The 23,398-nt window shown below is 45.2% G+C and overlaps 1 protein-coding gene across 3 annotated transcripts in view; it reads left to right on the top strand.

Annotated features, from left to right (window-relative positions):
* Positions 1-23,398, top strand: part of ttn.1 (titin, tandem duplicate 1) — a 176,118-nt gene that overhangs the window by 151,133 nt on the left and 1,587 nt on the right. For all 3 annotated transcript variants that reach the window (XM_042213665.1, XM_042213663.1, XM_042213662.1), the window contains 29 exons: positions 68-373; positions 502-2,265; positions 2,422-2,715; positions 2,926-3,210; positions 3,312-3,611; positions 3,718-5,784; positions 5,908-6,210; positions 6,300-6,605; positions 7,064-7,354; positions 7,469-7,768; positions 8,736-9,041; positions 9,155-9,457; positions 9,622-9,903; positions 9,987-10,580; positions 10,720-11,007; positions 11,165-11,464; positions 11,553-11,855; positions 11,978-12,280; positions 12,367-12,951; positions 13,043-13,345; positions 13,818-14,117; positions 14,406-14,981; positions 15,239-15,544; positions 15,640-16,245; positions 16,378-21,482; positions 21,595-21,751; positions 22,100-22,590; positions 22,676-22,829; positions 23,041-23,361. In XM_042213665.1, coding sequence (XP_042069599.1) covers positions 68-373; positions 502-2,265; positions 2,422-2,715; positions 2,926-3,210; positions 3,312-3,611; positions 3,718-5,784; positions 5,908-6,210; positions 6,300-6,605; positions 7,064-7,354; positions 7,469-7,768; positions 8,736-9,041; positions 9,155-9,457; positions 9,622-9,903; positions 9,987-10,580; positions 10,720-11,007; positions 11,165-11,464; positions 11,553-11,855; positions 11,978-12,280; positions 12,367-12,951; positions 13,043-13,345; positions 13,818-14,117; positions 14,406-14,981; positions 15,239-15,544; positions 15,640-16,245; positions 16,378-21,482; positions 21,595-21,751; positions 22,100-22,590; positions 22,676-22,829; positions 23,041-23,361 — 17,799 coding nt within the window. The remainder of the gene's footprint in view (positions 1-67; positions 374-501; positions 2,266-2,421; positions 2,716-2,925; positions 3,211-3,311; positions 3,612-3,717; positions 5,785-5,907; positions 6,211-6,299; positions 6,606-7,063; positions 7,355-7,468; positions 7,769-8,735; positions 9,042-9,154; positions 9,458-9,621; positions 9,904-9,986; positions 10,581-10,719; positions 11,008-11,164; positions 11,465-11,552; positions 11,856-11,977; positions 12,281-12,366; positions 12,952-13,042; positions 13,346-13,817; positions 14,118-14,405; positions 14,982-15,238; positions 15,545-15,639; positions 16,246-16,377; positions 21,483-21,594; positions 21,752-22,099; positions 22,591-22,675; positions 22,830-23,040; positions 23,362-23,398) is intronic.

Raw genomic sequence — 23,398 nt, 5'->3', positions numbered from 1 at the left:
ACAGATTTACCACAAAATTAATGATTACTAATCTACACTCCACTTAACAAATACATGGTACTTACAGATCCACCAGATGAGCCTTGCAAGTTAAAGGTGGTGGACTCTACCAAGACTTCCATCACTTTGGGCTGGTCCAAGCCAGAATGGGATGGAGGAAGTGAGGTCACAAGTTACATGGTGGAAAAGCTTGTGGAGGGAGAAAAAGAATGGGCTATGATTACCTCCAAAGGAGAGGTCAAAACAACAGAATATGTTGTCCACAATTTAAAACCAAATGTCAACTACTTCTTCAGAGTCTCTGCTGTCAATTGTGCTGGTCGCGGAGAGCCTCTGGAGATGACTGAACCAGTGCAGGCTAAGGACATCCTGGGTAAATTCATTACTTATTGAAAATAAAATAAATCGTGTGTTCAGTGTACAGCATGTGTTTCTTGTTTTGTATTCATGTTGCCCACATATAGTTTCCCTTGTATGACCTTCTATATACTCCCTTCCCAGAGGAGGCCCAGATTGACTCTGATGTTGCCATGAGAACTCACTACATTGTGAAGGCCGGCAAGGATGTTGAGCTGTCTGTTCCATTGAAGGGCAGACCTGCGCCCACTGCCTCTTGGAGCAAGGGAGAAGAATGCATTGACCACGATCCCAAATATGAATTCCACCATTCAGACACAAGCACAGTCCTTGTTATGCGTGAGGTGACCAAGCTTGATACTGGAAAATATACAGTAAAGATAGAGAATGGTGTGGGTGAGCCCAAGACAGTGACTCTGTCTGTCAAAGTCCAAGACACCCCAGCTCAGTGCAGGAACCTGGTCCTGAAGGAGGTGACCCGTGGAAAGGTGACTCTCTGCTGGGAGGCCCCACTTCTTGATGGCGGTGCAGAGATTACTAACTATGTTGTGGAGAAGAGAGACTCATCCAAGAGATCATACTCTATGGTGACAAACAAATGCACAGACACAACATACACCATTGAAGATCTTTCTGAAAAGACATCCTTCTTCTTCCGTGTCTTAGCAGAGAATGAGAATGGTATCGGTGATCCATGTGAAACACATGAACCTGTTAAGGCTACAGAAACTCCAGGCCCAGTCAAGGAGGTTTCAATGAAAGATTCATCAAAGACCTCCATCACTCTCCAGTGGCTTAAGCCAGATTACGATGGTGGTAGTATAATCTCTGACTACATTATTGAGAAGAAGGTCAAGAATGAAGATTGGTCATTAGGAGGAACAAGCAGACAGTGTGAGTTTGAGGTAAAGAAACTGAAGGAGCACTCGAATATGTTCTTTAGAGTTGCTGCCAGGAATGAGAAAGGACATGGAGATTTTGTTGAAATTGGACCTATCAAGGTCATTGACTACATTATTACACCAGAGGCAGACCTTACAGAATATCCACATGGTAGCATCAGCATTCGCCTGGGTCACAATGTGCACATTGAACTGCCATACAAAGGCAAACCCAGGCCTTCTGTTCTTTGGATGAAGGACAGCCTGCCGCTTAAAGAGAGTGATCAAGTACGCTTCAAGACAACAGAAAACAAAGCCACCCTAATGATTAAGAATGTGAAGAAGGAGAATGAGGGCAAATACACCTTAACCCTTGACAACAAAGTGAACAGGAAATCCTTCCACATCCATGTCATCACACTGGGACCACCATCAAAGCCTGTTGGACCTATCCGACTGGACGAAGTGAGAGCAGAAAGCATTATGATCTCATGGGATGAACCAAATGACTATGGTGGTGGAGACATAACTTGCTACACCGTGGAGAAACGTGATACCTCCCAAAATGACTGGAAGATGGCCTCCTCCAGTGTACAGGATACTCAATTCAAAGTCTCCAACCTTATCAAAGGTGTCCAATACCAGTTTAGAGTGTGTGCTGAAAACAGGTATGGTGTCAGCGAGCCTCTGCTTTCGCAAATGGTTATTGCCAAGCACCAATTCAGACCACCAGGCCCACCAGGCAAGCCAATTGTATACAATGTTACCAACGATGGTATGACCATTCAATGGGAGAAACCTATCTATGATGGTGGCACCCCTATTCAGGGCTATCATGTGGAGAAGAAGGAGAAGAATAGCATTATGTGGCAAAAGGTGAACACTATGTTGATCAAAGAAACAGATCACAGGATTTTGGAGCTCATTGAAGGCCTTGAATACTCCTTTAGAGTCTATGCACAGAATGATGCTGGGTTCAGCCGAATGAGTGATGAGAGCAAACCAATCATGGCCGTCAGTCCAGTTGGTGAGTATTAATTCAGACCATGACATAAATCCCTTTGTTACACTTGAAAAATACAACATGCTGGAAATTTTGCATGTTATGTATAAAATCTGAGAAAAATGTTGTTGGAATAAAAACACTGTGGCAAAGAGTTAAAAGGTGCATTATGCATTTCAGATCCTCCTGGCCAGCCTGATTACACTGATGTGACTAGTGACTCAGTGTCACTGAAATGGGATGCACCCAAACGTGATGGCGGTAGCAAGATTGTTGGATACAATATCGAGAAACGCCAAGGACATGGACGCTGGTTCAAGGCCAACTTGACTGATGTGCACGACTGTCAGTATACCGTCACTGGATTGGCAACAAATGAACGCTATGAGTTTAGGGTCATTGCCAGAAATGCCATGGGTGTTGTCAGTCCTCCATCCAACTCTTCTGGCATGATTGCTGTCAGAAGTGAAAATGGTGAGTAATAGCAGGAAAGAGCTTGGACAGTGTAGATATTGGGGAAGCATTAAATCAGAGTTTAAAGGGTAAATAGTATAGTTGAAGTCCAATGCTTTTGTTTCCCTTGGTTGCTACCCATGTTTTCCTCAGCTCATTTTTCCAAGAATTACCTCTACATAGCTTACTAAAGCTGCCCGCTGTAAACTAATGCCTTTTTTCCCAAACCAGCTCTTCCAAACATTGAGTTTGGCCCAGAGTACTTTGAAGGTTTGACAGTCAAGGCAGGAGACAGCATCAGGCTAAAGGTGACCATCACTGGACGCCCAGTTCCCAAAGTTGTCTGGTTCCGAGAAGGTGTGGAGATTACAAAAAAGATGATGGACATTATTACAGTTCCTGGATCCAGCACCCTCTTTGTCAGGGATGCTGATCGTTCACACTGTGGGCGCTACACTGTGGAAGCTACCAATGGGTCTGGAACCAAAAAGGAAAACATCCTTGTTCAAGTCCAAGGTTTGCATTTTTGAAAGTTTTCTCCCTATACTTCAGTATCAATATTTACCATTCTATTCATTTGTATTCTAACTTAACTTTCTCACAACTATTTGACGCAGATACACCTGGCGAGCCTGTTGGACCGATCACTTTCAGTAACATCTCAGAGGGCAAGTGCAGTCTGTCTTGGAACCCACCAGAGAAAGATGGTTGTTCTGAGATTTCACATTACATCATTGAGAAGCGTGAGACAGCCAAGATTTCGTGGGCATTGGTGTCTGATGAATGTAAGGAGTGCACCTTCCACGCAACCAAGCTCATTAAGACTAATGAGTATCAATTCAGGGTCTCTGCTGTTAACAAGTTTGGAGTTGGCAGACCTCTGGAATCCAGTCCCATCATTGCACAGATGCAATACAGTAAGTTGTCATTTTGGAAGGTTTTAAAAATCAACATATGGAAGTTTTCAAATCTATATTACATTTATTTAGTCATTTCCACTCACTATTAAAATTGTTTCCCCAGCCACTCCTGATGCTCCAGGCACTCCTGATGCAACTGAAGTTACAGGAGAGAGCATCACCTTGTCCTGGACTCCTCCAAAATCTGATGGAGGAAGCCCGATTCATTATTACATCCTGGAAAAACGTGAAAAGAAGACTGTCCGGTTCTACAAGGTGATCACCAAGAAGCCTATTACTGACTGTGCACATAGGGTTATCAACCTGACAGAGGATATGGAATACGAGTTCCGTGTTATGGCTGTAAATGATGCTGGTGTTGGAATTCCTAGCAACATCTCTTTACCCATCAAAGCCGCTGAGCCAAAAGATATACCTTGCGCTCCATCAGTGGTCTGTGTTTCGGACTCCACCAGTACCTCCATCAGTTTGGAATGGACCAAGCCTGCTGACGATGGAGGCATGGAGATTCTTGGCTACATAATTGAAATGGTGAAGGGAGAAGAGGTGGAATGGAAGAGAGTAAATGAGGAGCTTGTAACTGAAACAAATTATGTGGTGACAGGTCTGCAGACAGGGGCTGAGTACAAATTCCGTGTTGCAGCTGTCAATCATGTGGGTAGAGGTGAAGACAAGGAAATTCCAGAGCCTGCTCAGGCAGTAGATAGGCTAACAGTGCCACAGGTAGATATTGATGCTGCCTTTAAGCAGACACACATTGTCAAAGCGGGAGGTTCAGTGTGCTTGGGCATCCACTTCAGAGGAAAGCCTATTCCTACTGCCACTTGGGTGAAGGAGGAAGGAGAGCTCAGTGTCATGTCAGAGGTAACAACTACTGATGGTTACAGTTCTCTGAGCATTGAAAACTGCTCTAGAAATGATACTGGCAAATATACTGTAAACCTAGAAAATTCCAGTGGTAGCAAGGCTACTACATTTGTTGTAAAAGTCATGGACACTCCTGGACCTCCAGAGGCTGTTGCCTTCATGGAGGTGACCAGAGGCTCAGTCACACTTATGTGGAAATCTCCTCTTAATGATGGCGGAGCCAGAATCCATCACTATATTGTTGAGAGGCGTGAGGCTAGCCGCCGCACTTGGCAGCAGTCCGGTAGCAAATGCACACAGCACTACCTAAAGATACAGGACCTGCTGGAAGGAGTGCCATACTTCTTCAGAGTCTCAGCCGAGAACCAGCACGGTGTGGGTGAGGCATTTGAGCTGACTGAGCCTGTCATTGCTACTGCAGCACCATCAGCTCCAAAGAGACTGGATATCCTCGACACCACAGACAACTCTGTGTCACTAGGCTGGCTGAAACCAGAGCATGATGGCGGTAGTCGCATTCAGTGTTACGTCATTGAAGCTAGGCCAAAAGGTACAGACAAATGGGTAGTTGTTGGCAACACCAAAAATCTGACCTATGTTGTTGAAAAGCTCAACAAGGGTGATGAATATGACTTCTGTGTGAAGGCTAAGAATGAAGCTGGTTATAGCAAGCCCAAGGAAACTCTGGCTCCTGTGCTGGTCAAAGAGCCTCACATTGAACCTGCTGCTGACCTCAGTGAAATCACCAACCAGCTCATCACATGCAGGTCTGGAAGCACTTTCACCATCGATGTTCCAATCAGTGGCAGACCTGCTCCTAAGACCACCTGGAAGTTGGAGGAAATGAGACTGAAAAACACAGACAGAGTCTCAATCAAAGTTACTAAGGACAGATCCAGTATCTCAGTTAAGGAGGCCATGAGAGGAGATGGTGGGAAATACCATCTGACTCTGGAGAATGTGGCAGGAACCAGAACGTTTACTATTGAAGTTAATGTCACAGGCAGACCCAGTCCTCCAAGTGGACCAATAGAAATCTCATCAATTACTTCTGAGTCCTGTGTTGTTAACTGGCATCCACCAGAAGATGATGGTGGCACTGACATCACCAACTACATCGTAGAGAAGCGTGAATCTGGCTCAACAGCCTGGCAGCTCATCAACTCCAGCGTGAAGCGCACCTCTCTCCACGTCAGTAACCTGACCAAATACATGCAGTACACATTCAGGGTCTCTGCAGAAAACAGATTTGGTGTCAGCAAGTCCACTGAGTCTGAGACTATTGTCGCTGAGCATCCTTATAGTAAGTGTTACTCTATAATGTTACTTTTGAGCTTATGAATTTATAATATTCATTTCCATCCTATTCCATAAGATTCTTATGTTGAATTTGAATAAAACAGCAATATCTAATTTCTGATCACAGCACCTGCAGGTCCACCGACAAAGCCTATAATCTTTAATGTCACTGCTAATACAATGACACTGCAATGGGAGGAGCCCTACCATGATGGTGGAAGCAAGGTGACTGGTTACTGGATTGAGAAGAAGGAAAGGAACAATATCCTGTGGGTGAGGGAGAACAAGATCCCTTGCTTTGAGTGCTCTTACAAGGTGGAAGGTCTGGTGGAAGGCCTGGAATATCAGTTCAGGGTTTATGCCATGAACAGTGCTGGACTGAGCAAAGCTAGTGAGGCCTCAAAGGGAGCAGTTGCTCAAAACCCTGTTGGTGAGTTTAGTATCACACCATGAAGAGTTACTAAATTAATATGTTTTTAGACAAAAATGTCTGACAAACATTGTTGATTTGTTGTTTAGATCCACCGGGTAAGCCTGAAGTCACCAACGTAACAAGGACCACAGTATCCCTGAAGTGGTCGTCTCCACTGTATGACGGTGGCAGTCCAATTGTGGGCTACATCATTGAACGCAAGCCATACACGTTGACTGGCGAGGGCCGCTGGCTGAAGTGTAACTACACCAACGTGACTGACAGCTTCTATACTGTTACTGCGCTGGGAGAGGGAGAGCCCTACGAGTTCAGGGTTATTGCCAAGAATGCCAACCAGGTCTTCAGCAGACCCTCCGAGTCCACCGGCTCTGTGCAGTGCAAAACTGACTTTGGTAAGATTTGAGACCATGACACAGTTTCATCAACATGCCACAAAATAAATTCACAGTAAAATGAAACTTGTGTTTTCTGCTAAATCGGTGTAAGCAATCAAACCGAGTCCCCAAAAGTTGATTCTGTTCATCTGGACGTTTTCAGTGGGAGACACATTTTGTCACTCATCCAGGTGACTCCTTCAGTCTCAGCTGACTGCAGGTTTCCCCAATCTTATAAACAGTACATTTGACTCAGTGGTGCTAGTTTCAGCCATTATGCAAATGTACTGTTTATAAGACAAAACGTTTCTCCTACTGAAAACGTCCAGATGAACAGAATCAACTTTTGGGGATTTACTTACCTGGATGATTGAGCATGCATCAAGACAACCAAACCAAGACCAAAATATTTTCAAGACATGTCAATTCAGTTTAAACAAAGTTTCAAAACCCTGTACTTCATAACCACTTGACAGAGCCTCCAAAGGCCCAGCTTGACAGCAAGCTGCTCTCTGAAACTGTGATGGTCCGGGCTGGTTCAGACCTGGTTCTGGATGCTGCAGTGGGTGGAAGACCTGATCCTAAGGCTTCTTGGTCCAAGGGTAACAGAGAGCTGGACTTGTGTGAAAAGTACCACTTGCAGTATACCCCGACTAGAGCCATGGCCATCATCAAATTCTGTGACAGAGATGACACTGGAAAATACATCCTCACAGTCAGGAACGTAAGTGGAACCAAAACTGCAGAGGTCAATGTCAAAGTGCTTGGTGAGTGGCTTTTTATTTTTAACCATTTATTTTAATGCATTCACAAATTACACTGGACGTGTTAATTTTGAACATCCTAGCATCTAAGCTTTCGTACATCTGGCTTTCTTTCAGACACACCTGGAGTTTGTGAGGGCAGCATTGAGACCAGTAAGATAACAGAGGAATCCTGCACTCTGAGCTGGAAGCCTCCTCTTGAAGATGGTGGTGATGACGTCTCTCACTACATTGTGGAGAGGCGTGACACAAACAGACTTAACTGGGTAATAATGCATGCCGAATGCAAGGAACTGACCTGCAACATCACCGGGCTGATGAAAAACACAGAGTACCTGTTCAGGGTGCGGGGAGTCAACAAGTACGGGCCTGGAGTCTATCTCCAGTCAGAGCCCATGGTCGCCAGAAACACCTTTAGTAAGTATAACAGCCACATCCTTATGAAACAATACCTAGTTAGTTACTGACATCATCGTACAATCTGAGCGCTGCTTTTTTAAATGTTACACAAAAAACTACAAGAGAAACCCACAAGTACTGGTAGTACCAATACACATTCATTTCAAGTTTTCAATCAGACTGGTGATCGGTAACCAGATTTTCTTTGTTTGACAAAGACTATCTGTAATACATTTCCTAATTCCTTCACCCACATTAGGTCTGTTTCAGATTTCCAGGATTGAACAGTGTGGGTCAGAAAATGCCCTGGCATCAGAAAGTGTGAGATACAGATGCTGTTAAACATTTGGCAAACGAGGCGAGAAGTAATTTAATCTCATATAGTGGGAAAAATACAGTCTGTGAACACTGAATTACATTAGAGTTTGCTGACCATTCAAGGTGATAGTTTTGGTATTTTTCAAACTTTTATTCACACTTCACCTCCCAGTCTACCCAGAATACATCTGAAAATGCACCATTCAAGTTTTGCTGGATGGTGTGAAGTTAAAAACCCAGCTTCTTAAAGAAGGACAGTAAATGTCCCGAGAGTTTCAGGAGCTGTGTGATGTTTTTGCTGTGCAGTGGAGTCCTAAACAACTATGCCTATGTTGTAACAGGGTGCAGGCTTAAATGTCCACTGTAGTTGTTGGAAAGCACTGAGGAATGCTGAACTGATAACTGAAAAATGTTGAGATACTAGATAGTGCAATCATTTTTATGGTATTAATGCATCCCACCACTGAAAGAGGGAAGTCTGGTTCATTTTCCTCTCCCAGAAGTATTTCTTTTTTCTTACGCTAAACAAAAGTAAATGGAGATACAGAAGCTGTCAGGTTTGTGCCTCCATATAATCAAAAGGTTTTTGATGTATTTTGATTTGCAACAATAGTTACTCTAGATTCTTTGTAAATTAACTCTGCATCACCTGTCATCTCTCCTGCAGCTGTGCCATCTCCTCCTGGTGCTCCAGAGATCCTGGCATCAGGAAAGGACTTTGCCACCATTGAGTGGCTGAAACCAGAGAGCGATGGAGGTAGCCCATTGATCCATTACTTAGTCGAGAGACGTGAGAGAAAGAGTGCTCGCTGGGTGAAGGTGAACAGGGATGGTGCTCACTTAGACACCACGCTGAAAGTGTCCGGTTTGACTGAAGGCAACATCTACCAGTTCAGAGTGACGGCCATCAACAAGGCTGGAGAAAGTGAGCCCAGCGAGGTTTCTCTATATGTTGTCTGCAGAGTGCCAACATGTAAGTCGAGTTTGTTCAGTAACAAAAACTTCCACATTTTTATCCATTTATATTGAATTATCAGTGAATGCATCATGATATCTCTACTATATCTTTTTATGCTGTTCCTTCAGGTACCCCTGCTCCTCCTTCTATTCCTCGTATCAGTGACACACACGCTGACAGCATCAGCCTGGCCTGGTCCCGACCCGTAGAGGATGGAGGAGCTGATGTGATTGGCTATATTCTAGAGATGAAGGAAGTGGGAGCAGAAGAATGGAAGAAGGCCCATGAAAAGACCCTGCGTACCACAGAGTATGTAGTAACCGGACTTTCAGCAGGCAAGAAGTACTGCTTCAGAGTGGCCGGCATTAACATTAATGGTACAGGAGACTTCAGTGACCCATGTGCTGAGACCGAGCCAGTGGAGAGAATTGGTAAGTAAAACTTTAGAAAAGCATAAACTTAAATGCATTTGCATTTGATTTTGTTGTGCCATTTCTTCTTCCACTACAGTTTATTTGCAAGTCTTTCCAGATATGGTAACTTTGACATTACTTTATCACCAAGATTACAAACCTGTCATTGTCACCTCACACAGAAACTCCTGACTTCGAGCTCCATGATGACCTTAAGAAAACTATCTGCTTGCGGGCCAGTGGCTCCCTTCGCTTATTTGTTCGTGTCACTGGTCGTCCTGCTCCTACAATAACGTGGAGCAAGCCTGGTGTTGACCTCCACAACAGAGGCTTCATTGAGGTCACCAACACTTCCACCACTCTCATTATTGACAAAGTCAACCGCTACGATGCTGGCAGGTACACTCTGGTGGCGGAGAACTCTGCCGGGAAACAGGAAGTCAGCATTTTGGTCAAGGTTTATGGTAGGTTGAATGGATTTTTTTTTAATGTGTTACAGAAACTTTTATGAACTGGCCTTTTGACTAAAGTATGTGCTTTTCTTTAGATACTCCTGGACCAACTGGGCCAATCAAAATAAAGGAACTGACCAAGGAGTCTGCAACCATCTCTTGGGATGCTCCAACTGTGGATGGCGGTGCTCCTGTCAACAATTACATCATTGAGAGGCGTGAAGCGTCCATGAGAGCCTACAAAACAGTCACAGCCAAGTGCAGTAAAACATCTTACAAGATCGATGGCCTGATGGAGGGCATGCTGTATTATTTCCGTGTTCTCCCTGAGAACATCTATGGTATTGGAGAGCCCTGTGAGACACCAGATGTCATCCTGGTTTGCGAGGTGCCTCTGCCACCACAAAAATTGGAAGTGATCGATGTCACCAAGAGCACTGTCACCCTGGGCTGGGAGAAACCGGAACATGATGGTGGCAGCAGACTGATAGGTTATGTCATTGAAGCCTGCAAGTTTGGTACCGACAAATGGATGAAGGTGGCTACATTGAAGCTCACAGACTTTGAGCACACCATTGAGAAGCTGAATGAGAAGGAGCAGTACTTGTTCAGAATCAGAGCCATCAACAGCCGAGGAGCCAGTGAACCCAAAGAACTTGTTGCAGCTGTCACTGTACAGGAACAGAGAGGTAACAAACAAAGCCAACTTGTACTACTTGCAGTTAAAATGTTTTTACAGCTTAAGGCAAAGCAAAATTGACAAAAACTCACAAAGTTGTTGTTCAGTTCACACTTTTTCCTAACTATATTTTAATCTCTCCCTTCCAGTAATGCCAGTAGTGGACTTCTCTGGCATTCCTCAGAAGGTTGTCAATGTGCTGGCTGGCAAGACCCTGGATCTGGACCTGCCTATCATCGGCAGACCTCCTCCTGTTTGCTCCTGGTACTTTGGTGACAACAAGATAAAAATCACAGACCGTGTCAAGATCAAGAGTACTGGCAAGTTCACCAAACTGACGATGTCTGACACCACCATCGATGACACTGGTGACTACACCCTGGAGGTGAAGAATGCTGTTGGTGTCATCACTGAGTTCATCAAAGTCGTCATTCTCTGTAAGAAACCAACCCTGATTTAGTATTGCTTATATTTTTGCTACCAAGTCAAGTCTAGCTATTTCTGTATTGGCAGTGGTATAGGTAATGTTAACATTTAGCTTTACGTACATTCAGGTGAGTGTAACGTTTAATTTTATGAAACTTTATTTACTAGCTAAACCTGATGAGCCAAAGGGACCCATCAGGTTTGACGAGATTGATGCCACCACCGTCACTTGCAGTTGGGATCCTCCAATCAGAGATGGTGGAGCTCCCATCAGTGGCTATGTGGTGGAGCAGCGTGATGCCCACAGACCTGGTTGGGTGCCTGTCTCTGACTCTGTCAGCCGACCAATGTTTAAATTTGATAACCTGATCGAGGGAGATGAGTATGTCTTCCGTGCAGCTGCTGTGAATCATTACGGCACTGGAGAATTCCTGCAGTCTGAGATTGTCACCTGCAGAAGCATGAAGAGTAAGACCGCTATCATTCCTTTAAATATTATATTTGGTTGATACATATGATGGTAACAGTGGTAACATGTTTTCCCTTCCCTCGTCAGATGTTCCTGGACCACCTGGACGTCCAGTTGTTTTCGATGTTTCTCGTGATGGTATGACTGTGGCTTGGGAGCTGCCAGATGAGGATGGTGGCCTTGAAGTTTCTGGTTACATCATTGAACGGAAAGAAGTCAGGGCTGATAGATGGGTGCGTGCCAACAAGAACCCCGTAACCATGACTAGATACCGGTCTACTGAGCTGATCGAGGGTCTTGAGTACGAACACAGAATCACTGCCATCAATGCCAGAGGACTTAGCAAGCCAAGTCTGCCATCTAAACCAGCAGTGGCAACAGATCCCATTGGTAAGACAACATTTTGATATAAATCTAGAATTTTAGACATATGTGTGTGACATGACTCTTGACATTGAAAGTCACAAAAGAGCAACAGACTACATACTGATATTGTTCTGTTCCCCAACCAGATCCACCTGGCTGTCCTCAGAATCCAAGGATCACTGATACCACAAAGTCCTCTGTGTCACTGGCTTGGAGTCCTCCTGATGATGAGGGAGACGCTAGGGTAGATGGTTACCTGATTGAGATGCAGAAGGTGGGCACTATGGCCTGGATCAAATGCAACACCACACCATCTCTAATTTGTGAGTACACTCTGACCAACATGCCACAAGGAGAGCAGTTCAAATTCCGTGTGATGGCCTGCAATGCTGGTGGCTCTGGAGAGCCCGCTGAAGTGCCTGGAACAGTTACTGTGACTGAGATGCTTGGTAAGAACAGACTTTCTCCAAGATGATGTGTGTACAACTAAAACTAGTACAGAATGGACCTAACTTTTGGTATCAATATTTTCCAGAATCTCCTGAATATGACCTGGAGCTGAAATACAAAGATCTGTACGTGGTCCGCTACGGAGGAGTGCTTAGATTATCTGTACCCATTAAAGGTAAACCTCAGCCAACCTGCAAGTGGTCAAAGGATGGCGGTTTAGTGTCTGCCAGGGCTATGATTGCCTCCACTGAAGATGCCAGTGAGCTTGTAATCAAGGGAGCTGAGAGGAGTGACTCTGGTGTCTATGATCTCCTGCTGGAGAATAAGGTTGGCAAGAAGAAAGTCCAAATCAAGGTGAAGGTCATTGGCAGACCAAGTGCTCCAGAGGGACCAATAGTCTTTGAGGAGATTCAGGCCAACTCTGTCAGGCTGTCCTGGAAGGCACCTATTGATGACGGTGGCTCAGAAATCCTTGGTTATATTGTGGAAAGACGTGAGGCAACCAGAAATGCGTGGTATACTGTAGACTGTAGAGTGACTGAAACTCAGTTGCTTGTTAAGGGCCTGAAGGAGGGAACAGAGTATCACTTCAAGGTCACAGCTGAAAACTCATTTGGTATCAGTGCATCCCTGAAGTCTGAACAGCCAGTGGTACCCATGACTCCTCTCTGTAAGTATTCCTTGTTTTGTTTTTTGTTTTTTTCAAACCCTTCAGGCTTGTATTCAGAAACAATTAAAAAATTCCCCATCTTTCAAATCAGGTTCCCCTGAGCCTTCAACTACCCCACCAGAGATTATGGATGTCACCAAGAGCTCAGTGGCACTTGCATGGTCCAGACCAAAGGATGATGGAGGATCTGCTATCACTGGTTACTTTGTTGAGTACAAGGTGGTGTCTGCTGAAACATGGTCCCGTCATGAGGCCAAGATAACCTCCACCATGTTTACTCTACCTGGACTCACCCCAGATACGGACTACCAGTTCCGCATTGTTGCTGTCAATGACATAGGCGAGAGTGAGGCAGGTCCTGTGTCGGACCCAGTCACATGCAAAGATCCATTCGGTGAGTCTCATGTCCTTAAACGTTTTTGTTAGGTTTGGGGTTTGTTTCTGCCACATGCAAATTTTCAGAAACTAGAAGTGGGTAACTTTCATCTGGAATTTCACACATTTTGGCATTACATTTGTTTGTGAAACCTTTTGTATTTAGGTATTCCCAATAAGCACACATTTTAGAAACATGAGGGGGCCTTGAGCTAGCATTACTAGCATTAATCACTAACCCGTGATTGGTCTTTGGCAACCAATGTTAGAAGTGAAAGGCACTAGGTCGCTGAGGGATTTTAAACAGATGTGTTTAAATTACATTACATTACAATCTTATGTAAACTTATGTAATCAGTGTAATGAGTTGCAGTTGTACAATCGATTACTTGATCTTGTCAGTATATTGAAGTAGGTAGGTAGGCTCTCTCGCTGTGTTTTAAAAAGAGAAAAAAAACATTAAATAGGCTCACCCTTTTCTCTCCTTTCAGACAAGCCCAGTCAACCAGGTGAAATTGACACAGTGAACGTGAGTAACAACAACATAACAATCCGCTGGCAAGCTCCAGAGTGTGATGGTGGAAAGGAGGTCCTGGGCTATTGGTTGGAATACAGGAAGTCCACAGAGAGCACCTGGAAAAAGTGTAACAAGGAGAGACTTAAGGAAAAGGAGTTCACGGCACGTGGACTAGCTGAGGCCACAGAATATGAATTCAGGGTGTTTGCTGAGAATGAGACGGGAATGAGCAGGCCTCGTAGGACTGCCACATGTATCAAAACCAAGCTGACTTGTGAGTACCTAAGAATATATTTATTATTAAATTTATATTTATTTACAGGGATAATACCTAGAAACATTCCTATTTGGCAACTAGTGATATACCACTATATACAATGTATGCACACTGGTACAGACCATATCCATGGGTATGGTTATAAGTTATAATGTTATAATTCAATACAATACTATTACAAAACAAATAACCAGTATGAAAAAGACATATTTAGACAGACTTACCATATATAGAGTGTGCTGTTTATTTTTTTTTAAAATATGCTTCTTTGTTTTGTTTTTCCAGCTGAAACTAAACCAAGCCTGAGAAAAGAAATGGATGAAGTAACTGCCAAACTTGGCCAGCCTGCAGTTATGAAGTGCCAGATTATTGGAAGACCCGTTCCTGAAATAAAGTGGTATCATGCAGGCAAGGAAATTATCGAGTCTCGCAAGTACGAGATGAGCTCTGACGGCCGCAACCACTCCCTGTCAATTATGACTGACCAGCAGGAAGATGAAGGCGAATACACCTGCAAGGCCATCAATGACGCTGGAGAAGCAGAGACCACAGGCATGTTGGTTTTGGAGGCGGCGCCATCATTCCACCCTGACTACCCACTGAAGGAAATCCATTTTGCTGGCCTCGGAACTACTCTGCGTATCCATGCTGTTTACATTGGCCGTCCTGAGCCAAAGATCATGTGGCTGCATGGGGCAAAGACTCTGGAAAACACAGAAGATATAAGCATTGAGACCACTGAGCACTACACACATCTGGTCATCAAGAACGTGCAGCGCAGAGTCCATGGAGGCAAATACAGAATAAGACTGCACAACCACTTTGGCCGAGCTGACACCGCATTCAGTGTTGAAATCTACGGTATGTTCTATGTTAATTACCTCCAGAAATTCAATTCAGTTTTGTTCACACAGCACCAAATCACAACAACAGTCGCCTCAAGGTGCTTTATATTGTAGGGTAGACCCTACAATAATACATACATAGAAAAACCCAACAATTGTATGACCCCCTACAAGCAAGCACTTTGGCGACAGTGGGAAGGAAAGTGCAGCAATGCATACATTTGTAAGCGTGAAATTATCCAATTTGTAAATATATCATACCTCTATTCCTAGACAAACCTGATATACCTCAGGGTCCCATTGTTCTGGATGCCCTGCTGAAGAACTCAGTGATCATCAGCTGGAAGCCTCCCAAAGATGACGGTGGCTGCATGATTACGAACTATATTGTGGAGAAGCGTGAGGACAGGGAGGGCTCAGAGTGGGAACTGGTGTCGTCATCCATCAATGGCACATCCTGCCGTGTGCCCAACCTCATCGAGAGTGCTGGATACTTCTTCCGGGTCTATGCCCAGAATCGCTATGGCAACAGCGAGCCGCTGGAGCTCACTTGCCCGATCCTCATCAAGAGTCAGCTGGGTATGTTTAATAAAAGGCAATATTTCACAATGGGTCACATATACAGAGATGCGAAATACTGCCAGTGGTTTCATAAATATATATTCCTTTCACAGAGAGACCATCGCCACCTCTATCACCAGTTGTTTCTGGAATTACTAAGGATTCCTGCGTGGTTTCCTGGAAACCCCCTCTCAGTGATGGTGGATCCAAGATCAAGAGCTACTACCTGGAGAAGAAGAACAAAAAGGACAGGCGGGAATGGACTGAATGGACTCCAGTGACCACAGATGAAATCAAACAAACAGTCTTTTCTGTGAAGCGCCTGACCGAGGGTGTTGAGCACATCTTCCGTGTCAAATGCGAGAATCTTGGAGGGCAAAGTGACTATAGCGAGGAGACCACTCCCATCATTCCAGCCGCAGCTGTCGAGATCCGTGCTCCTGCCTTTAAGGAGGAGCTGAGGAACATGAGTGTCAAGTACAAGAGCAATGCTACCCTTGTCTGTAAGATTACAGGACAGCCCAAGCCTGTAATTAAATGGTTCAGACGAGGAAAAGAGGTCCATTCTGATGGAAAGAAGATCAAGATCCAGGAGTTTAAGGGAGGTTACCACCAGCTGGTCATCACAGAGGCTGACGAGGAAGACTCTACTGTTTACCAGATTAGGGCCACCAACCAGGGAGGCTCCATCTGTGCCACTGTCTCTCTGGATGTTGAAAGTAAGCTCCGAAATGCTGTCTTACACAAAAAAATAACTATGGAATGTAAAAAACAAAAAATAATGTAATTATAAGAGCTATTTAGATTCATATATATCATGAAATCTCAAACAACTTTCTCCTGATTTCTAGTTCCTGCCAAGATCAACCTGCCAAAGAATCTGAAGGACAAGGAAGCCATCCCTGCCCTGCGTGGAGAGGTGGTTAATATCAAGATTCCTTTCAGTGGAAAACCAGATCCTGTCATCACATGGCAAAAAGGACAAGATCTAATTGACAGCAATGGACACTACCAGGTCATTGTCACCAGATCATTCACTTCTTTGGTGTTTCCCAATGGAGTGGAGAAGAAGGACGCTGGTTTTTACATCGTCTGTGCCAAGAACAGATTTGGCATTGACCAGCAAACAGTTGAGCTGGATGTAGCTGATGTGCCTGATCCTCCACGTGGTGTCAAAGCCAGTGATGTTGCGAGAGACTCTGTGACACTGAACTGGGTGGCACCAGCAAATGATGGTGGCAGTAAGGTCATCAGCTATATCATTGAGAAGTGCCCCACCACAGCTGAGAGGTGGCAGCGTGTTGCCCAGTCCCGTGACACCCATTACACAGTTACCAATCTGTTTGGCGGAACGAGCTATCAGTTCAGAATTATTGCTGAAAACAAGTTTGGACAGAGTGCCCCATCTGAGTCAAGCGGACCTGTCATGACAAAAGAGGACAAATCCCGAGTTCTGCTCTATGACAGGGAGGTTGATGATACAGGATATGTCCCCAGGAGCAAGGCTCCACACTCTGATGCCAAGAATCTGCACAACAAATTTGCCATTGCAGAGGAATTGGGCAGAGGGCAGTTCGGCATTGTCCACCGCTGTGTTGAAATTAGCTCTGAAAAGACTTACATGGCTAAATTTGTCAAAGTGAGAGGTGCTGATCAGACATTAGTAAAGAAAGAAATTGCAACACTGAATTTGGCCAGACATGCTAATTACCTTCTCCTCCACGAGTCCTTCGACAGCCCGGAGGAGCTGGTGATGATCTATGATTTCATCTCAGGTGTTGACATATTTGAGCGCCTCAGTATAGCAGAGTTTGAACTTAATGAGCGTGAAATTGTTAACTACATCAGGCAAGTCTGCTCAGCTCTTGAGTTCCTTCACACTCAGAGTTATGGACACTTTGATATCAGACCTGAGAATATTATATACACTACTAGAACCAGCTCGAATGTGAAGATTATTGAGCTGGGACAGTCCAGACACCTGACTCCTGGAGACCAAATCAAGATTCAATATACCACAGCAGAGTATGCTGCCCCTGAGATCCACCAGTGTGACATGGTTAGCACAGTCACTGACATGTGGTCGGTTGGTGTTCTCGCCTATGTGCTTCTCAGTGGCCTTAATCCGTTCACAGCTGAAACCAACCAACAGACGATCGACAACATTTCCAGTGCAGCCTACAGCTATGATGATGAATCCTTCAAGCAAGTCAGTGTCGAAGCACTAGACTTCACAGACCGCTTAATGACAAAGGAGCGTAAGCATCGGATGACTGCAGCTGAGGCACTGGCACATCCTTGGCTCACCAAACCTGCAGAGGAGATCAGTGCCAGAGCAATCCCAACTGGCAGGCACAAGAGATACTGCCAGACAATGGTGAGGAAAGAGTGGAACACTGTTGTCTCTGGTGCCCGTGTGGCTAGCGGGGGTTCCATTAGGTCTCAGCGTGGCGTCTTTGTTGCGAAGGTGAAAATTGCACCATTTGAACATGGTCCTCTTGCAGGGCAGATTGGCCACGCAGTGGTGAATGAGGGTGACAACGTGAAGTTCATTTGCAACATTGACAACTATGATAGCACTACTGAAGTAACATGGTACTGTGGTGTCAAGCAACTTGAAGCTAGTGACAAGTATGAAATTGAATATGAAGATGGTCTGGCAGTAATCACCATCAATAAGGTCACAAGAGCAGATGATGGCACGTACAGATGCAAGGTTGTAAATGAGTATGGTGAGGACAGTGCCTACGCTGAGCTGTTTATCAGCAGTGTTAGGTCTTACCGCGATTTCTTCACTGCCCGTGTGGTTAAGAGAACAAAGCGCAGAGTAGATACTGCCAGAATGCTTCAGAAGCCACCAGAGTTTACACTTCCTCTGGTCAACCATACAGCTTATATGGGTGAGGATGTGCGCTTTGGTGTTACCATTACTGTGCACCCTGAACCTCGTGTCATCTGGCACAAATCTGGACAAAAGCTTATCCCTGGACATGATGAAAGGAAATACACTTTCATCAGTGACAAGGGCTTGTACCAGCTGATTATCCACAATGTGGAGACCGAAGATGATGCAGAGTACAGCGTTGTGGCCCGTAACAGGTATGGGGATGACAGCTGCAAGGCTCGTCTCACTGTTGTTCCTCGACCTAAACCAGCAGATCTCACCCTGAGGCCCATGTTTAAACGTGTGCTTGCAAATATCGATTGTAAGGAGGGCCAGGACATACGTTTTGAGATCAGAGTATCTGGTCGTCCATCACTGAAATGGGAGAAGGATGGCACGCCTTTAGCCTTTGGACCATCCATCGAGGTTGTCCATGAGGGCCTGGATTACTACATTCTTCATGTGAAGGACACTCTTCCTGAGGATTCTGGTGTGTACAGAGTTACTGCTACCAACTCTGCTGGATCCGCCAGTTGCCAGGCCACACTGAAAGTGGAGCGCACCGCTCATGTAAAGAAGGAATATGAGCCCAGTGAAAAGGAGAAGCAAAAGATTGCCAGAAAGGAAGAATTAGACAAAAAAGTTAGGCTCTCTCAGATTTTGGCTGGCACTGTTGTCACCCCCCTACCACCTGCAGCAGTAGAAGCTGTCAGGGAAGCCGCCACCATGTTTAAACCTGCTGTTACAACTAAGAAGGGTGAGAAGACTGAAGCTGAGATACAGAAAGAGCAAGAGGAGAGGAAGAAGAGAGCAGATGAGAAGAGACTGCGTATGCCCTATGTTGTCCCCACACCTCGTATCGTTAACCCAGCTGTTCTTGAAGAAGATGTAGAAATAAAACACTTCAAACCTCTTTCTGACATGAAATGGTATAAGAAATTGCGGGATCAGTATGAATTCCCTGAGCCAATGGAGAAAATCCCACAGAAAAGGATGAAGCGTATCCGTCTGTCTCGGTGGGAGCAGTTCTACGAGGTACCAATCAGGATTAAGGACCAATATAAGCCAAAGTGGCGCATTTCATCTATGACTCAGGATGACTTGGAGACTGTGAGGCCAGCAAGGCATCGCACTCCTTCTCCTGAGATGGAGACCTACCACAGAATCAGGAGGAGGTCTCTAGGTGACCTGTCAGATGAGGAGCTGCTGCTTCCTGTGAATGAGTATCTGTCCATGAAGAGAACTGAGGAGGAGAGGCTTCGTCTGGAGGAAGAACTGGAGCTTGGCTACTCCGCTTCTCCACCTAGCCTTAGTCCAGTTCGCTTTGAGTTGTCTGCCCTGCGTCCCTCATCTCCTAGAAGGACCTACGGTGAAGATGAAGAGGAAGAAGAAGTTCACAGATATGATTCCTACAGAATTCCATCCAAATATGAGGCTGGCCCAAGTTTTGTTGATCTCCGCCAGCGCCATGACAAAACAACTTATAAACCTCCAAGACAAAAGCAGAGGGTGTATGAAGAACGAGAGGACCAGGAGCTGCTGCGGCCACACACGACTGCTCAGAGAATCACCTCTTACAAGAGTGAACTCAAACGAATGGAGTTTGAGGAGAAGACACGAATCTCACAAAAGGAAAGCACTGTTGCTGTTTCAAGAATCTCTGAAGTCACAGAATCTGAGCACCTGACAGCTTTTACCTCAGAATATATCCCTAAACCAATCAAAAAGCTCCCAGAGCCCGTGAGGAAAAGATCCCCTACCCCAGAAAAGGCTGTCAAGACAGATGTGACACTCCCTAAGGTTGACTTCATGTCCAGGTATGAGGAGAGAAAGCAGGCTCTGAGATCAGAGAGAAGATCTGTAGAGAGAAAGGTTGAGGTGGTGACACAAGCACCCTTCAGCCTTGACCATCCCCCACGGATTACTGTCAGGATGCGATCTCATCGTGTACCTTATTGGTCCAACACAAGATTTACCCTGAATATCCAGGCCAAACCTGAACCTGAGGTCAAGTGGTTCCACAATGGAAAACAAATCCATGGGAGCAGCAAATATACCATGACCAACATCAGTGGAGTCCTGACTCTCCAGATCATCAACTGTATGACTGAAGATTCTGGCACCTACCGTGTGGTTTGCAAGAATGCCAAAGGAGAGACTTCTGACTATGCCACACTAGATGTAGCAGATGAATACGCTGCCTTCTCTTCACTTCGCAAAGATGAGGAGCCTCCATCTGCCCATCTGCCAGAGATGACCAAAACAGAGGTATATCACGTCTCATCCTCTAAAACATCAGTAACGGAAGCTGTAACTGAGACTGTGAAGGAGACCACTACTGTTGTTGAGAAGCCAAAGGAGAAGCCCAGTGTCCCTGCCAAAATTCTGACTAAGCCACAGTCCCTCACTTTAGAGGAGGGACACACTGCCAGATTTGAATGTGATGTGGATGGCGAACCAGCACCTTCTATAAGCTGGCTGCGTGAAGGAGCAGTTGTTGCTCCCTCTGCCCGACACCACATTGTGTCTACTCAGTACAACTCCTCCTTTGAGATCTCCTCTGTTGAGATGTCAGATGAAGGCAGCTACACTCTCTTAGTCGAAAACGCTGGAGGCAAACAAGAAGCCCATTTCACCCTGACCATCCGGAAGTCTGAGTCAAAGGAGAAAGTGGTTGCCCCTCCCAGAATAACTTCTCCAGAAGCTAAATCCCCTCTTGCAAAGTCCCCTGAACCGGTCAAATCTCCCCAGAGGGTGAAATCCCCTGAGCCAGTCAAGTCACCACAGAGAGTGAAGTCTCCAGTCTCACCAAAATCCCCAACACCAAAATCTCCAACACCCAAATCTCCAACCCCAAAATCTCCTACTCCCAAATCCCCAGTCACATCTCAGAAGGAACAAGCGATTTCTCCAATCAAGCCAAAGAGAGTGATGTCACCGCCTCTTGGAAAGAAGCCGTCCTTCTCTGTTGGGCTGAGTGACATCACAGCGTACTGTGATTCTGCTGTGAAGCTGTCAGTAAAGTTGACAGGAGAGCCCACACCTACAATCTCGTGGATGAAGGATGGAAAGGTAACCTAATCAAACACTTGAACTATTCCAGAATTTGTTTTTAATAATATTTGAGGGAAATGCATCATATTTACCTTATTTAGAAATCCAGTCATATTTTCTGTATGGGCAGGTTTTGTCTCAAGGTGGAAAGTATGAGTTATTTGAGGATTCTGGCTCAGCTCATCTCGAGATCTATGAATTGGAGGCCTCTGATAGTGGGGTGTACAAGTGCACTGCTACAAACAGCGCTGGAGCAGTTTCAACTATGTGTACTGTCAGTGTACAAGGTAAGTCTACACCTGATTTGTACACCTACAAATGTTAAACCAGAGGTGTCAAAATTACGTCTGCATTTCAGTGAAATTGGCGACTGCAAAATTTTTAAAAATTAGGAGCTGGGTAAAGTGATACCCATTTTTATTCTCAGCCATCCATTTTCCATTGTGTTGGACAAAAGGTCCAGGCCTTAAACCTCATGCGTGTTCTCCCATTTAACTCCAAAGAGTCGTGCTGACAGATTTCTTTCTTTATCACAGCAGCTTTTTCGTTATCATGTGGAGATGGCTGTAAAATGAGTTTGACATGCCTAGTTTAAACTCTTTCCTGACATAATGTCTTTCTTATGTCTTTTCTAGGCTCAAAGAGCTCCAAAACAAAAGCTGAAATCTCTGAGGAAGTTGTAAAAAGAGAAATGATCCATGAAGAAATCTCGTCTTCTGTAAAGGAGGTGAAGACCTCCCACAGCCAGATGTCGATCACAGAGGGCCAGTCTCTAACACTGAGGGCGAGCGTCCCTGGTGCCTCTGACGTCAGATGGATCCTAAATGGGGTTGAACTGACCAACTCGGAGCAGTACAGATATGGAGTATCTGGAAGTGACCACACCCTAACCATCAGGACGGTGACTGAGCATGAGCAGGGGATCCTCACGTGTGAGGCGCAAACACAGCGAGGACTGGTCCGGTGTCAGTTTAACACCACGGTCACCACCAAGCGATCAGACGCGCCTCATTTTCTGGTGCAGCCCAGGTCCCAGAATGTTAATGAAGGACAAAATGTGAAATTCATGTGTGAAATTGCAGGAGAGCCTTCTCCTGAAGCGGAGTGGTTGAAAGACAACATGATTGTGAGTGTTTTCTTCAGAAGATTTATGGAAATCAGCCAGTTGAATTAGTCTTTAAGCCAATTCTAAATTACTTAACTGTTTGCAGATATCTGTCACATCAAACTTGAAACTGAGCCGCTCTAAGAATGTGTATACTCTGGAGATACGTGAAGCCACAGTTGCAGACAGTGGGAAATACACAGTAAAGGCCAAAAATCAGTTTGGACAGTGCTCTGCAACTGCGTCCCTCAACGTCCTCAGTAAGTTACCGCCGCTGCGTTTCAGCCACCGTGTCACAGTGTGTTTAATTAGCTTGTATGCTAATGAGTCTTGGACTGCACCAAAGCCACTATTTAGTGGAAATCCAAGGCACTTGAGCATCCTCAGCTTACACTCAGTGTACGCAAATGGTTTGCAGTAACTGTGCACATTGTGATATGAGCCATGTGCTTGTCATCTGCATCCTTACAGCTCTTGTTGAAGAACCGACAAAAATTATAATCGCAGAACAAAGAGCTTCTACTGACACTGCAGCGAGCATGCAGAAAAGATTCATGGCCTCCTCAGTTCACATGGAAGCAGCTTCCATGCAGGCCAGCAGTGTCAGCAGCAGCTCCCGCTCTGCTGCTGCCGGGTTTTCATTTGAGAGCATGTCTGCGACTAGCATGTCAGCCACGATGGCCGAGTCGGTGGTTTCCATGAGCTCCAGGAGCACGATGATGGAAATGTCTGCTCATACGCATGCCGAGTCCTCGTCCTCACTGAAGGCCCTCACCACGGGGATTAAAAGAGGTGAGACGACTTTCAAAATGTGCATGTAAACTCAGAC

Source organism: Haplochromis burtoni, unplaced genomic scaffold (genome assembly GCF_018398535.1).
Source record: "Haplochromis burtoni strain Fernald_Lab_line unplaced genomic scaffold, NCSU_Asbu1 Contig_465, whole genome shotgun sequence".
Lineage (NCBI taxonomy): Eukaryota > Metazoa > Chordata > Actinopteri > Cichliformes > Cichlidae > Haplochromis > Haplochromis burtoni.
The sequence above is the reverse complement of the archived record's forward strand: the minus strand, read 5'-3'. Positions and strand labels throughout refer to the sequence as shown.